This window comes from Boleophthalmus pectinirostris, unplaced genomic scaffold (assembly GCF_026225935.1).
Source record: "Boleophthalmus pectinirostris isolate CB_2022bp ecotype Guang Dong unplaced genomic scaffold, ASM2622593v1 HiC_scaffold_23, whole genome shotgun sequence".
NCBI lineage: Eukaryota > Metazoa > Chordata > Actinopteri > Gobiiformes > Gobiidae > Boleophthalmus > Boleophthalmus pectinirostris.
The window spans coordinates 17,134,463-17,152,166 of NW_026571207.1; the positions used below are offsets into that span (position 1 = coordinate 17,134,463).

The 17,704-nt window shown below is 40.9% G+C and overlaps 1 protein-coding gene across 3 annotated transcripts in view; it reads right to left on the reverse strand.

Annotated features, from left to right (window-relative positions):
• Positions 1-3,117: 3,117 nt before the first annotated feature.
• Positions 3,118-17,704, reverse strand: part of pcdh19 (protocadherin 19) — an 81,782-nt gene continuing 67,195 nt past the window's right edge. For all 3 annotated transcript variants that reach the window (XM_020923494.2, XM_055159667.1, XM_020923493.2), the window contains exon 5: positions 3,118-3,800. In XM_020923494.2, coding sequence (XP_020779153.1) covers positions 3,238-3,800 — 563 coding nt within the window. In that variant the 3' untranslated portion in view covers positions 3,118-3,237. The remainder of the gene's footprint in view (positions 3,801-17,704) is intronic.

Sequence of the window (17,704 nt, forward strand, 5' to 3'; positions counted from 1 at the left end):
ATGTGAATTTTAGAGCCCCGCAAACATAGGATCTTTAATTTGGGCCTTTTGAAAGCAAGGAACAGCCCTGGCAGACTTGATCACAACACACCCAGAGTCATTTTGGGGGGATGTTAAAAGTCTCCTAAAATGGCATGTGTGAACCTCCTCAGGAATTGAAAAGAGCACAGGAGACAGACCTCACCTGTTGAAAATTCCCAAAGGTCTGCTTGGAAATAACGAGGATGTAGATTCATACAATATTCATGGCGAGAGTGGCATGTAGGAAAGCCTTAATTTACATCTTGTGGAGGTCTTTTTGAGTAAAAAATATTGAATGAAGCTGTGGCTCGATTTGCTGTATTTTTTTAAAGTAGGTTCTAGAGCCAATGATGTATCTCATTTAGCAATTTGTTTTGTACTGAATTAAAGTGTCTGGAATGGTTTTGTTTATTTATTGTTGCTGTAAGCCTAAAATAAGTAAACTAAAAAAAAAAATTATATTAAATATGAATATCCAGTAAACAAAACTTTGGCAGCTATTTTCTCTCTTTCCTTGACCTTCTTTTTGGTACTTTCTCTTCCATAACTCTGCTCTCTTATCCTTACAGCTCTCATCACACTACTAATGGTTTAATGACCGTGATGTTAACCCCATTTGGGACTATACGAACATGTTCAAAGACACACAGCATTTTCTGAACTTCTGTGAAAAGCTAAATGGCATTGAAGATGTTTTCAAGTGGCTGCTGCTCTGAAGGCGTTCTGCAGTACACAACAGGGCTAATATACTGACGAAGATGTCTAGGTCACTATTCACAACATTATTTTTTGTCCAAATGCAGGCTACACATTTATACATGCTTTGTTCATTAATGCAGTACTACATTTAAACCCTTTTATAAGATTTTTTTTTTTTTTTGCCCCAGTACACATGTTTATAAAGCAGCTCTTATAAAGCAAGAGATAAGTGCATCTGCATCTATTTAAAAAAATGGGGAAAAAAGGCTGGCGGGCTGTTCACATGCTAGTAGTTGTTAGCAGTGGTGTGACAAAACTTGCATCTTAAAGTTGTGAAAATTTATCATAGCGAATAATTAGGGTGGTAGGATTGTGTTACAAAAAGGGAGGAATACATTTGGATAATTGCAAACAGCTTAAACAAGCTAATTAAATACAGTAAAAATCAGGCTACATTTAATAACCTCGCCTGTCTATAATTTCTGAACCTGAGAGTTACTGTATGGTATAGTATAGAAGTATAGAAAGTCGTGCCACTGTTGCTTCTTTAATATGAATTAATATTGCTTATATAAAACATCACACGCATACGAATACTGAAATTGTAAACATTGATTTAAGTGAAAACACAAGAGTCAAGGCCAGTCACATTTAATAGTTTATTTATAAGCTGCTGTATACATTCAGTGATTATTCCGATTTTCATGTTGCCAGAAGCCATGGGTGAGACCAGCAAAACATTCAGCTACAAGATCTAGTTGGTTGTATGCGGTCGGTCCACTCTCACTCATTTTTGTGTGTACTTTGTACATATTTACTGCAAAGCAACGTCCTCCAAATCCTCACATGTGCAATGTTGTTCTTTCCAAGGACCTGTTAATATTCCTACTATAACTGTTTTTGTTGAATGGGAGAGCCCTGTCTGTTCCACCTTACACGCTAAAGCAACTTGTTAAGATCAACTCAACAAAGACCCAAAATGTATCTCCATCTTAAGCATATTTAAACTCAATAGGGCCAGCTTTAGACATTTAAGGTGGAACTGTGCTGTCTCCTTCTTTGAAGTTGAAGCCAACGTCCTGCAAGAATTTCTGTGCATGTTTTTGGTTTCTTTTGCTATCTCACTCGAAGCTCGGACGGACACACTAATGTTGGTGCTGAAATTTCTTTTTTCATTGTTGGATTTTTTTTTGTCTTTTTTAACATTTTCTAGTAGCCCACACAGAAACTTGATGGCACAAGAACTGACCATAAGAAACTCTTTACAACAAGGTAAACTGCAAGTCAACAGTTGCTGGGGGTCACACAGTAAACAAAAAAATAATAATTCCAAGTTCCATTTCAGAAAATTAATAAAAAAAAAAAAAAAGAAAAAAAAATCAATATAAAAGCAAAAGACAAATTATCATAAGCAAGTTAATTTCAAGTATAACTTACTCTTTAAAATAACTACACAGCATTAAATATTCTCATTATACATTTTAAATTATTTATAAAATATATTTTGGCATATATGTTTTTTTCATTTTTGTGTTTGTGTAACAAACGCTACTGTAGCTTCAGTTGAACACCAATGTTTATTTGTTTTATTTTTTTCTTGAAACAAAAACATTAAAGGGATTGTCACATAACAACGGGTTATTAAAAATGATAATAGTAAACCCTATACAGAGCTTCACATAGCAAGACATGAGAGTGACGATCCCTTCTATCCTAGCCCCATAGTCAAAAGTCAAAAAAGTACAAGACCAGAGCACAATGTTCTAACTTGTGCTCCACTGGCTACAATCAAGGTTGGGCACAGGAGATTTCAAAAGCAGAAAGTCTTTTTCATACAACTCAAAAGAAACACTAGGATGTGTCTGTCCCATTTGAGAGAGTGCGGGGCAGGTTGTAATAGTTCTTTAGGCTCATCAAACATGACCAGTGTTAAAGCCCACAGCCTGAGGACAGCCTGTCTCAGGGACGTGGAGCCAGTAGTCCTCTCATTAGTCTCTGAACACTCCACACTGGAGTCAGCCCAGACAGTTCATCCTGTGTTCACTGTGGTTTAATACATTGACAGAGATCACTGTACAAAGGAACAAAGCGATTTTGGCAGCTAGAACAAACTGCAAAAACCAAAAAGGCAAATATCAGTTTGTGGTACAAAAGTAGTCCAAAAGGCAAAACTGTACTCGGGAATGGCACCTCGGGTGTCCACACAAGTGGTGTCCTGCTTTGGTGCTGAGAGCTGGACAGCTCCTCCAGCCGGTCGATGCAGTCAACAGTCACCTGTCCACTAACTGCAACTGAGAGAAGGGAACACAAAGCAAACAAGGAAAAGTACTGCCACTACGACAAAGCCACATCCACTAGCTCAGGTGGAGCACACGACTAGCTACAGCGTACTGCAGTCCATCAGAAGACGGACTGGACACTGTACACTGCACATGGGTGTGTCTCTGCAGCAGGCCGGCCTCCTGTGCGCACAGCTATTGCGGGTTTCTAAACGTGAGTGAGCCCATCCAGTCCAGGCTAAAGCACTATGTCTTTGAGGCGCTTGGTGCTGGGGGACTCTTTGTCCCGGCCGTCCTGGAGGAGAGTGTTGATCTCCCTCACAGACGGCTCACTGTCCTTGCCCTCAGGCTGCCGCAGCAGGCTGTGGTTAGCGATGCGCTCGGCATCGCGACACTTGAGTGTGTTGTAGGCGGAGGGGCAGGGTTTGGACACTGGACTCTTCAGGTGCACAGGGGAGGTGATGGGGCTGGCCGCCTCACGTCCATTCCCTGCCTCTCGCACAGCCCCTCCATTGGCCTTAGGGCTGCACACCTGAGACTCCTGAGTCCGCTTCCCCTTCAGATCGCCCCGCTCCACATCTTCATGGCCGTCCTTGCCAAAGGTGGCAAAAGTCCTTTTGATGGTGCCATCCTCGTAGTGTGGCACGTCCACTGTAGTGGCCTCGATGGACAGGGCGATGACATTACGAGAGTGCTCTGGTGACTTGGCACGGGCCGGCACAGCCACGCGTGGCATCCAGCAGCGGTCAGAGTGTCCAAGGATACGGCACTCATCCTGGCAGTGGAAGCCTTCATTGGAATCTGCAACAGAAAAACAACAATACACCATTAGATATGTTGAAAGTTTCTCTGTGCATCATTCATACTACATAAACGTCATTATAACATGAATCATCATTTTGTGATCAATATTTTCATAACAGGCCATTTTGAACATATCTCCTTTCACCAAGCCTTGAGATGAGTCCATGTTTTCCTGTTCTCTTTTGCAGTATCTACTAACTTCAATTTCATCTCTCTACACTGCACTGCCTTTCACAGCAGCACAACGAGATGTTTAGGGCACTCCTAATGTGGCAATTAAATTAGGAATTGTTAAATCAAAAGTCCATTTGCAGCTCTTGTATAATTGGGTTTTCTATAGCAACACGGGAGGAGAGGCGGCTTTAAACAGTGCAATCAGATCCATCTCGGCGAGCAGCGTCAGACGGGTTGCGGTGTTGTTGCCTCTCTGCCTCTCTGTCTCTGTCATCTGGCGCCGAGTTATAAATATGTAATGATGTTTAACGCTGGAGTGAAAAAAAGATTTGTCTGCGTCTCCAGGAGGCTGTACTCTCCGAAAGGACACACAATAGATCTTTTTTTTTTCATGCTCAAATCGCAATAACCGCAAAGTGTCAAGGTGATTATTGAACAATTTAGCCGTGAAATCCGAGCAAATATGAAACCCATTACTTCAGCGTCGGGCATAATACTTGAAATCATAAGGGCTGGGCGACGTGGCAAAACAACAACTACTTTTTCGGGTGATTCATGGTTTTAATTGATTTCCCACCTGACCTTAAAAACACAAGTTTAATAACATTTTTGCAGCTTAGTGCCAGAACAAAATAAAGCGACTGACAGCATTACCCAAGAAGTAATTCAAGTCCAAATCTCCATAGAAAATTATAAGATCTTCTCTTGCTTTGCATTGAATGATAAGGCTTTTAACTATATCTGTGAAGACTAGTAAGTGATGGCGCCAGTCCAAGTTACAGGTCAGATCTGGGAAGAGATAATTCCCCTCACACTAAGAAAGCACGGCAATATAAACTACAACTATTATATTTGAATATTGCTGCATTAATGTGTTTAATATCATACTGATTTTCCAATTTGCTCTTTGCATTTGACCCCCTAGTTTCAACCTGTTAAGAGCTGTGGGCATCAGTAGTGGACACATCTCTAGATTTATAGCTAGGCTTGATTTGGAGCACCTACAGTAGTTCACTCCATATGCCATTGATCCAGCAAACGACAGTCTAGTGTACAGCCTGAATCCATCCTAAAAATGTGATCAACGCTTATTTCTTGCCATATCTTTCTTGTTCATTTTTCAACCCACCAAGCTCGTTTCTCCTGTATTCCATCGCAGCTCCCCACCTCCAATCTAACACCACAACCAACCTCGTATATATCCGCTATGACACATTTCTCCTCTCCCCTCCTGCTTGTCTTGTTCCTAGCAAGAGACATCCTCCATTCTAGCTGCTCAAGGTGACAAGGAAGGAGCGTGCGCGAGAGGGATTTACAATCGACCCAAATGCATACGCTTACATCTGGCAATCGCGGCTTGACAGATCACCTAATTAAAATCACTAATGATCTGTTTTTTTCTTCCTGAATGGTGGAGAGAGAGGGAGAAGCACCTCGACTAAGGCCCCCCGGGGGATCGATATTTAAAGATTTGAGACGGGCTTTTCAGGGACAGCTATACCGGCGTTTGTCTCTCACAAAGTGTAATCTGACGAGGCTGACAGATAACATGCAGCTAAATGAGTGAGGGATTGCAATGGTGTGAGGATGTTGGAACACAAGTATGAGAAGCTCTAATTATGTTAGCGGGGGACGCTAACACGAGGACTGACATGGCGAGAGTGACCGTAGATGAGCAAAAGAAAGAGCTGGCTTTGATCACTGGCGCATGGTGGTAATAATGAATAGACTAACGCAACTGAGAATGCAGAAAAGAAGAAAGGATTGTTATAGAGCCTGTTTACATCTTTAATGCAAAAATAACAGAAGTCTTTGGTGCTGTAAGTGGCTGTTAGAAGTCATTGTAGCAGGATGTGTTCAGACGGCAAGCGCCTTATTTATGCACAAAACAACGAGGATATAGCTAAAGGTAAAATCATGGTTCTGTGTTTCTTTTAAGGATGTACTATCTGTACACTATTTCTGCCCTCCAGTCAAATTGGCCTGTAGAATTTAGAAGTGCTTTTAATATATTAAATTTTCCAACACAATAGCCTAGATCAGTGGCTTTCAAAGTACTATGAAAGAAATGATTTGGCTTTCTACGTACCACCACATCTAAATCAAGAATGTAACAGAACTATTCCAGGTCTAATCCAGGGCAGTACCAGGTCTTAATGGACTTCATCATTTTCACTGTAGTTCTGAAGAAGAGATTGTCCAAAGGAGGACCAAAACATGTTCAAAATGAGTTTTAAGGCTATGTTTACAATTAAACGAATCACTGTATCACTGAATCAGAAATGATTTGCGTCCAGACACTTTGTTTCTGTGTCCACAAGCCTTCTCTATCCACACAACTTTGCACATATTTGTTTACATTTTTCAAAAAACAGCTCGCTCATTGTTCTTTCTGTGACAGAGGGGTGTTCTGCTAATGGTGAGTCTGTTCTGTGCAAGTAGTTCTAGCTACTCTGTATGCTGTTTCCAGTTTGTCTATGGCTTGTTTGAACTGTTTTCTGCAAGAGCATCACATGACCAATGTCACAAACCCAGCGAATCAGGAATGCGGTAGTCACAGTGACGTGGTCCAATAAGGATGGCAACTTGAGCTCCTACGTCACCATATCAGTGTTTTCAGGCATCCACACAGTGCTGGATCAGATCCGTACTCAGATGAATTCGTGAGAGCTGGTGGCACCAGTTCGTTTCACCTCTGGAGCCGTTTTCCATGGGATTAGTGTGGACGAACACTGCATACGCAACAAAAACAACTCGAATACATACTAGTGTGGATGGGGCCTAAATATGGCAAACCCACACACCAAAGAACTGGAAGGAGTCTGTATACCACCAGTGAATGTCACTCCCACTGCTGAATGTCCCCCTTTTACAGTTGCATCTATCCTGTGCAAAAAATCTTTTCTATTCATAGCAAATTTTACAACCTCACTCCTAACTGGGCATTGTTTAGGCTGTACTCTATGTGATGCCAAAAGCAACTAGAACTCTCTCCAACTTTGAGCAACTTGTGCCCAGATTGGACTACACAATAAAAATGAGAGAATCAATACCTTCTTGTTTACCAAAATTACTACTATCCAATTCAAGCAAAAACCCTCACACCTGTGTCCAAACCCAACTGAACACAAAAGTGACTTCCAACTTGTCTGAAACAGGGCTAATTTAGGCGGCACTCTGCACATTGCCATACATTCATTTGGTAAAGAATCAAGTCCCATTCTGTGGAAATTTGCATGGGAGGCTGATTGTTTCCAAGAGTGGCACCAGCTGCAATCAAGGAGACAAAAGCCAGCGCGCTCGGCTTTGTTCGAGAAGAAGGCCTCCAATCAGAAAGTAATAATATAATCACAACACGTACTCTTTACCAGGTACACGCTACACAATGCCCAGTATAAAGTATGCACATTGTAGGTTCGCATCAGGCTCAAATGACAGAAATTTCAACTTGTAAATACTATATTCAAAGCAGATTTATTGTTAATAATTTGGGGAATTGCATATTTTTTTGCTTGCTGTGATGGTAAACTCCAGTTTTAGTGATCTGAAATATCAAGTACATTTTGTTTGACATGTGATTTTTTTACTCTGAGCCGATTAAAGATCTACAAGCTTCTTTTTAATGAATGCCATTTCCTCTAAATAGTTTTTTTTTTTTTTTTTTTCCCATTGCCGGGAGCACTTTTTAAAGCATGAAAAGCCTGGAGGCACAAAGGAATACACACTGTTGAACACACTGATTTAGAACTGCATACATGGAAGTTGAATACGCTATCTCTCCTTTCCTTCAGGGGTCTATGGGGGAGCAACTGGCTTGTAAATGGTATTGTTAGGAACGCCAAGTGCCATTAACACACACATCCTGCCCATGCTTACAGCTCCATGCGCGCAGATGTTGCTCGAAAAGACTCGCAAATAAAATGGAAGAGGGAGAATTTAAATGAAAAAAGTAGCAGGGCCATTGACCTCATACAAAATACAATCACAGCCCAATAGCGACGGATGAGTGAACGAGTCTGGAAGTCAACAAGTCTGAGAATGGGAGATGGCAAAATCGTCTTGGAGGAAAAAAAAAAAAAGAAAAAGAAAATATACAGCTGCCAATCACACTCCGACACAGGGTTCGGAGCAGGAAGTCGGTGAAAAGTTCTTCCTGTCTGCGTTTAATGCTGAATAATTACTGAGGGAGCACAGTAGGGAGGTGGAGGTGTTTTGAAGAGGGTTTAAAACATAACGCAGCGTGTAGTGCGTGGCATGGAGCGCAAATCAGACACTTGACAAAGAAGGCGCCAGAGATGATTTCACTTGTGTTTTGTTCTTCTCATACTGTTTGTGTAAATTTTTTTTTTTTTCTCCTACGATTACACATGAAAACATTACGTCACTGGGAATAAAACATCAACTCAAAAAATTTAAGAAAGAAAAATATGCTGATCGCTAATACTAATGATACCTTAAATTAGAGGTCCTATATTGCATTGTAGACTGGGTTAAGACTGTCAGAGATTTTTTTGGGTTGCCTTATCACGATCTGCATGTAGGTCTGCAATATATAGTTCTGACACATTAAGACATGTTTTGTATAATTTCTAATCTCTTTGTAATTATTTTATTGACTTGTTCCAATGTTGCTGTTTCAAATATTGAAAAGAAAAAGAAATGGGCTACATTTAATATCGAAATAGGCGACTTTTATTGCTACTTCAGTTACTATTTCATTGTTTAAAACTTGAGTAATAATAATTGTTCAGAGAGGCACGATCACTCAGTCAACAATAAAATATCCTCATTAATGTTCAATAATGGTCAAATCCACCTTTATTTTGTAATTTACGAGTAATGTCTATTGACTTGGGTCGCGAAGGTTTGTGACTTTACAATATGGGTCCCCAGGGAAAAAAAACTGAAAAATTGAACACTGCTTTATTGCATAAAATTTACTCTTGCAAGCTTTAAGTCAGGCTATAATGTTTTGACCACATCTAAAACAGACATGTGTTTTGTTTGTATTATTAGTCTGCGTACATCTCAAAAGCTCAAAATATTCTGCTCCACCTTGTCATGAAGCGGTAGTTTTCAAGTTAACAGCTACCTTTTACCTTCAGTAGAGATGGGAAATTCCTGAACTGTTCCAAATGATCTAGTGAAGGTGCATGAAGTTTAAAAACACAGTGGAGCATCTGTATTACCACATGACATCACAAGGGGGAACAGGATGTTTTCAGTTCGGGAGAAGAACTCAGACTTGTGTGAATCAAAACACAACTCCAGGTATGTTTGTGATGAGAAAACAATGTAATAAGGGCCTTTTAAATAAACAAATGAGTAAAATAAAAACAAAATAAAATGACAAAAAAATACTATAAAACTAAATACATTCTGCTTGGCCTTACTATTCTTTTAATTTTTCCCTATTTATTATTTGTTGTGCTGCTTTTCCCCATTCATAAGGTCTATTATTGCTGCTTTGAACTGCGTTTGGGGATGAAAAATTTCAATGTTACAAAACCTTGAATGCCTCGCAATCTTGGGCGAAAATTGTTTTGGATTTACAGTAAAAAAGCCTGTTCCATGTTGCATTGTAGACCGGCTCACAATGGATTCCTGCATCTCTGCTTCATTCTTATTGTATTCAGCCGTTCAATCCTTAGCTCGGAAAATGGCAACTTAAAGTGGCACTACCTTTTGCCTGTACTGATAGAAGCACACTGCTAGCTGGGGGGCTCTATTTGGTAGCAGCTAATGTAGCAAAACAGAGAAATCAGCAAAAGCCTCTAAAATCCTCCAACACAAAGCGGAAAGAGGGTGAAAAAATCCCTGAGCCCTTGCCAGCTATTTATTCCACATCCATTTTTGGCTGTAGTTTGGCTTTACACAACAAAGACATGTTTCCCTTCCAAAACTAGCACATGTAGCCCTAAAGGTTGCAAACAATTATGCAATCTGCTAAATTATGTGTCGGAACAATAAGCAGAGCATCAGATTATTGTACTGATCTCATTCAAAACATTAGACCAGTGACGAGGGACAGGACAAGATCTCATGCTACAAGATCTCATGAGAGTGCTTACAAAAAAAGGGTTACGTGATGGTGAGTTACATCTCTTACAGTTCCATAAAGCAGCAAACAAAAATTGGAAACTGAATCGTGAAATTTATATATTAGAAATGATGTTAAAATCTTGTCTCATGGAAATTGTTTGGTCCCGTCCCAGGCGGTGACATATTTCTATACTCCAGGATTCTTACTTTAGCCACAAGACAATGGGGACTTGAAGTTTGACACAATTCAGTCAGTCTTGTGTTAAAACAAGATGAACCTTAAGAAGAATATGGAGCAGAAATGTGGCATTATAAATCATTTCGTGAAGAATGTCTGCCACTATAATGCATTTTGTTACATGGCTTTTAAAGTGCTGACATTTCTGTGGTGTTTGGAATAGATGGCCTGATTCCGTTTGTCAGGTGAAAATACAGACTTCTGAATGCTGTACAGTTTTTACAGTCTGATTCATAAGCTTTTTAAAAAATGCCTTGCTGTTACACTTTGTGTGTGATTGTAGAGTTGAGAGGGAGCCAGACCCGTGTCGCACTTCAACATAAAGAATAGCATTCGTGTGACCTCCTTTTGCGACAGCCATGTTTGATTGTGAAGTTTAAAATACCATTCATCTTGCTCATCTCTCACACTGGTGATGTAGCTTTGACAGGGAAATGGCTCCATCTAATTGCGTTCTATATTAATTTTCCGACCTGGCAGTCACATGGCAAAGATTGATTAGATCTAAATTGTTAGTGCTGAGTGTTGATAGAATACTTGATGCAGAAGTTGGAGGAGACAAAAAGTGACTTCAAAAATATAGAGTAGAACACATTCTGGAGAAGCATGCCACTATTTGAATGCTGATATTTTAATTGCAGAGAAACTTCGTGGAAGAGTGGGGACAAGACTTTGTAACTGAGTCCAAAGTGTGCTTGAGACCAAACAGATCTGGCCTCCTATGCTGCTCTAGTGCTGGAGCTTAGCATGTTGAGTGGCTAACTGGATCAGAGGACAGTCTGTGGGCAGCTGAGGCTAGGCCCTCTCACCAGGGAGAGTCCAAGCACTGCTGTCATCGCAGCCAGCCAATTCAGTCCGTGGGCCATAAATCAGCCCCCAGGCCTGGCTCCTGCGGGAGCTGCAAGATGGAGTGTGATGGTCTTGTTTTTACAAACAGCGGAGGGGCACCCTTAGCACGCTACGCTAGCCATCAGTCTGAGCACAACAGTGAGCAGCTCCTGCTCCCCTCAGCATCTGGTTTAGTCACATGACACACCCCTCAGCCAGACACGGAACATCCATCCACCCAGGTCCCTCCGCAGCCATGTGCTCCAGTCCTCTTTACCCATCCACCCAGCTCTTGTCCTCTGCACCCATGCACCCAGATTCTGTCCTTTGCACCCGTGCACCCACGTTCCTCTGCACCCATGTACTCCTACCCTTGACACACAGCTCATCAATATTATGAACTCACATCCACCATTGTAATTACATCAATCCACTACCCAAAAAATGTTCCCAGTCATTTCTGTCATTGCCAGCGCAGACTCTGCTCTTCCACTCAATACTAACTGTCACAGAAGTAAGGCTTACAGGGCGACCTCTTTAGCTCTAATGTAGCAGCTCAAAGTGGCATTCTTGTGCTTTTATAGAGCGAGGGTTCAGAGTTTTCAGTATTCAGCCCAACAGAGCTCTAGTTGATTGTTACACCAATATAGAACAGATGTTTATTAATTCTAAATATTAATATTTAGAAATATTAATATTAATATTTAGAAATATTAATATTTACCTTTGCTGTCTCTTATCTCTCCCTCAGTGCTCACCCAATGGGTCCAGGGAGCCTGTTCTATAGCAGCGCCCAGCATAAAGAATGCATTTTCAAAGTGGTGTTGACAAACAGTGCTCTGACTGTTAAAGTGGTACAAACAGCATGTGTTTAAGAGCTGCACGAGAGCACAGAGTGGAGCAGAGCAGTGTTTAGCTCACAATGGACAATGCACTGCCTGATGTAGTGGAAATGATGTGAGTCGGATATCATGATGACATACATAAGTGGAGGATGTGCTCCCATTGAGCGCACTGCTCATACTACACCTTTTCTGAGCCTGGGCTTCTACCACTGCTGTACCAAAGGTCAGAGCTCTCACAACTGCTCGAGAATGCTTTTATCAATGATTTACACATCTACATACAGCAGCCTCTCTCTGGCTCTATGTTAAATGAAACAAATTCAACTGTTTTAGGGGCATGTTTGCAAAATTTTAATTGGGTCACGCTATGAGCTTGGCAACACGACAATGAGCTAAACATAAAAAGATGTTTTAAGCACAGTGGAACTAGAGCTAAGACCATGGCTTCTTTCTGCTGTCTCAGTGCATTCCACAAACGACATGGCAGATGTTTCTAAGTGGAGAAAATCAACAGAAAAAGCATTAAGTCTAATGTGTTTGTTTAGTTTAATGATGACAGGATGATTAGAAAAAGGCGCGAGGCAGAAACCATAGTTTGACAGAGAGGTTGTGTTTCTTGCACCCACACAAAATATGATATAGCTACTGTATTACACTTGAAGAACATTTCACCACCCGCTCTGGTTATGATGCTACATGCTGCCGATTATGACTGGGAATTACAAAGGAAGTCATTAGAACACTGAAACTGGAGATGCCATGCTCACATTAAGTAATCCGATCCATTTGAAGTTAAATTGATTATTGCCTTTGAACAGCATGTAGGCCGATACTGTATACCATTTGGAACCACGCCATTTCAATCAGCTACGACTGAAATCACTGTGGATTTAATGAACGAGACAACAATACCAGAATGTAACGCAACACTGCACTCGTGCTCCTTGCTGTATTTGCTAATAGTAGGCCTGTAGAGTTAGCACTTGGCCATAATGACACAGCCAATGTCACTGCTGTCCCAATCTGCCCCACTAATGACGGCCTTCAAATTAAGCAGCCCTTTAGGCCCGCTACAACTACACCATAATGCACTCCCAATACTCGTTTCACAGCAGGGCCAATGGGAAAGCTACTCACTTACTCCAATCTGGCCAATCGGACCGCCCGCCTGCCCACGTTTTGGCCTCCCTGATACTTAGGCAGAGGACATTTTTAAATACACTGGAACAAACGCAGCATTTCTGTATTTAAGCTTGACCGAGCTAGCGAGCTAATTTACTGGCGCACCCTTGAGCCTTTTGCCAAAGAGAGGGGGATAGAAACAGACTTTTAAATTACATTTGTGAATAGGGTTGGGGGGTAGATGAAAGCGTTTGAGAAGAGAACGACGAGGAGGCCTGGGGACGGTAGAACTACACAGTGCAATCATTAATGCCAAAAATATCAGGTACAATTTCCATCCTGGAGGTAAATAATGCCTCTAATCTGAAATCTATAGATGTGAAGAAAATTCTCAGCAACAGCCATCTTATTATGGTGAAATATCTTTATCCAGCCATGGCACAGGGAGTATAAGAGTATTCAAACACCAGATTCGTGAAGATTGTTGCATCTGGAAGGGCATCTGATATAATTTTTCAAGAATGCTTAGTTAAAAATGCCATTGTTGTTAACTTGCACTTCTTGGAGCTTCTTTCTTTTCTGTTATTTTATTATTGTTTATGCCTCCTGGTCAGGACTCACTTGTAAGAGTTTTTAATCGCACTGGGATTTTCATAGTTAATCAAAAGTTAGATAAATAAAATACAAATGCAATTTAATTGTTCTTGAGTTTTAACATAAATAAATCTACTAAATGAAAAACTGGATAAAAAAGCACCTGGTGTAAAGGTGCATTGTGTGACTTTTCTGGGTGCTTTTCTCCATGGAGATGTTATTGCTTTGTCTGGAATGTTCCACGGTATGATATTAAAACTTTCTGAGACCAAACCAGGCCATGTTACAGGTCAGATCTATAAAGAGGCCACTCCGCTCAGTCAAAATGCCTGTTTTTTCTATGTATTATTGAGGAATAAAACCACCTGTAATTGAACAAATATAAGGCAGAGCTGTTCAATATCATACTGTGGAACATTCAAGTCAAAGCAATGGCATATCCATATAAACAAGCAGGTAACGGACCCCCAACCAAAAAGTTACACACTGCACCTTTAAGACCTACAGAGGCAATATGCAATTCTCTACAGCGTGAGTCCAATTCTATACAGTAAGTAACCAAATGGAAAATCTTAGCATACCTTAGCAGCACTTTTACTAAGTCTAAGAGCCAAAAACCAACATCTCATCTCCCCTTGTGAACCTCAGCCTTGCCTCAAACGAGTGGTCTTACATAATTAATATGATCTGCTGTCTCATTCAGTCTTGTTCGCTTTGTGTCAGCCCAGACGGGGTGTTTTATATTCCATTTTATCTTGAACCAGGAGATGAACTGTCTCAGCTCTCTCCCATGTCTTGCATTGTACCTGGCTCTGACCGCCTTAACAGCATATGAAGTTCTGATTGTGCCAAGTTCTGGGCCAAGTAGTGTGACACGAGGACAGGTGTTCCAGGCACCCCGACGGTTATTTGAAACGTGTTAGATTGTCACAAGATTGGCAACACAGCAAATAAGAAACTCAGAGATATACTGGACAAGATTTCTATTTGTATATATCTATTTTATTCTTTTTCAAATTCTGTTTACCAACTTTAAAGCTGCACTGTGGCACTTTTCTGCTGGAGGTATCGTCAGCTGCTTGTCTCTCTGGAGAAGTTATTGCTTTGCCTGGAATGTTTCACAGAATGGCATTAAATTTTGATTTATCTAGAAAAGCAGGTGACGCCACCAGGCTTAGTCACAGGTCAGATCTGTGAAGAGACAAGCCTGCTCCTACATGTGTTTAATGCTGTACTGTTAGGGATGTAACAATAACGTAAATATCGTGATATCGTATCATCAAAGTTCTCACAATAATACCGTGGGCCATCACAATATATAGAATTACAAGTCTCTTTGCTTAAATTAAGAGTTATGGTGCAGCAAAAGCTAAAAAAGACAGAGAGAAATACATAGGCCTTTGCTCCATTTCAGTGTAGACTACATGAAGAAATAGCAGTCTTATTCTTTGGATTACGTCTTGTCAAAGCATTTTAAGAGGAAAAAACTAGCATAGTAACAGTTTTGTTAGCTTCCACAAAATATCGCAATAGATATTGTACTGTGAGATGTATATTGTGAAAATATTGTATTGAGAGATTAGGATATTGTTACATCCCTAATCATGAGCCTCCCGCCATATCATGAGCCTTCCCACAGTATTGCAATAAATATCGTACCGTGAGGTTCATACAGTGACAATATCATATCGTGAGACTTGGATATCGTAACACCCCTACATACTGTGGAATATTCCAAAATGGAAAATACAATCATCTCCATGGAGACAAAAAGGGAGTGGGCCCTGGCCAGAAGTTAATAAAATTTTGTGCAGAATTAATTAATTCACACAGTACAACACTTAACAAATTTTGAAAACTGTTTTATGATCATTTTCCCCACAGCGTTTCAAAATGTGCTTAGATTTGCAGTTCTTCTTCTTCTTGTTTTTTTAATCAAGATCATTAACACTGAAATAAAGACTGCTCAACTACTACAACCTCTGCCTTTCAAAACATATTTGTACAGGCCATTTATTGTATCTACAGCCAGATTTTTACCTTTCAAATCCCCACTTTGATTAAGATTGACATTGCCACTCAATAACCGCAAATAAAGCCTGGGCACACAGCGCCAGCTCCCTATTGAGTACATTATAGCTTGTAAGAGAAATGTTCCGCTCCCTTGTCACCAAAGCCATTCCGTTTGGCACCAACGCGGCATGCTGCTCCTCTCCCGGGCGCCATTATTCGCCACAGTGAGACCAGTCCATGATACCACTTAATATCATACCGTCAAAACCAATGTCCGTAGCATTAGCCGCCTCCGTGCTCCAACCGCTCACTCGCTGGAGAACGCTCCAGCTGTATAGACACATAGATTGAGACGGAGGTGCAGGGGGAGGTCTTGAAGAAAGGAGAGGAACTAATGGGCACATCTTGGTTGATTTTGGGGAGCATGAGCAGTAGCGTACATAAGGAGGGTGGCAGGGGTCTGACACAGTGAGGGTAATTGGATTTTGCGAGGCCCCGGTGCCCACTTGGGGTAGCACGCTGAGCTGTGACATGGAAAGCCCTTATGTGTGGCGCGGGGAGCAAGGTGCAGCCGAGTGGAAGTGACAGGTGTCAAAGATCCAATTCTCCTGCTTTTCTTCATCCCAGAGTTCCTTAGGTGAGGAGGGAAGTTAGCCCTAGGAACAAGCAACATGTGTCTGATATGGTTGAAATCACACTGGTGCATATACGTTTACGGACTGAAGCTAATATAATGATAACTTGTAGGATTTGTGCGATACAGCAAATGTAGCTCCAGAGGATTTAGCTGAAGGTTTGAAATGGAAAAAGGTATTGTTTTGATTTTGCTGGCTCTTTTTCACTATATGTTTTTGTTAAGATAAATAATGCAAATAAATGCATTCAAATAAATAATGTGGGTGGGAGTGTCTTGCCTAGGGACACAACAGATCAACAGGTTTGAACTGGCAGTTTCTGGGCTGGTGGGTGGACACCATATGCCTGTTCCCTCAGTTATATAAGTGTAAATATTTGATTGCGTTTGGGCATTAAACGCAAACAAATAACAGCATCCTAAAATCCCTATAGTTTAACATTGAGCTGAGAACAGATCAGAATTCTATGGTGAAAATTGCAGATTTGTTGACCGGATTTATCAAAATCTCTGTGGTTACTGAGCCTAGCCGCAAAATGGGCACAAAGTTTTGTCTGTCAGCATAAATACACAAAAGTTTAATTATTTTTTGCACAACAACTTCAGAAACTGGTGCTATTTTTCCACCCCAAAGACACGAATGATGTCAAAGGACTTTAAACCATGAGATTAATATGACACATTTTTGGAGCCAACCCCTAACAAGTAACGATTCCACATTTGGAAGTTGGATATTTCTTTTAAAAACTCTCCCACGGTTATTGCTGGCTTCACATTTACACAACATTATAATGGGCGAAGCTGAAATACAGATTCTTGTGGTAGTGTAACAAGTTCTTCGGTCAAGTCACTAAAAGAATCAGATTTTCAATCCATCTGAAATTATGGCATCATCAAATTCACTGCGCTATTATTATTTTACTTTATGTAACTTTCCTCCATTTTGATTCCAAGCCCTCATATGACTCTATAGGACCACACGGCTGATCACATGACTCCCTCTTTGGTCTGCACATAGTGGGGGTCTCCTCTTTCTCTCTCTCCCCCAGTCCTCTGCTAACATCCTGGTCTCATCTTTAACAAGGACAGCACGGGAACAGGCACATCATTAAAAAGAACCATTGGGAGACTTCCTCGCCTGCCATTAAACTTAACAGCCAGCCTCTTCCATTATGTTTTATCCTCCCCTTTTCAGGAGCCAGGGACTGCAGAGGTGGAGGAGTCACATGGCATAGGCAACCATTAAGACACTTTTATTCATCAGTCGATAACACACTTGCAAAGTAGAAATGCACACAGAAGCTAGATTTTACAAATACGCCTAATGCAGGGTGAATCACAGCAGCCGTAGATAACATATTAATGCCACATGATAATTAGAGGAATAGATAAAAATAGTGCCTCCTCCCTC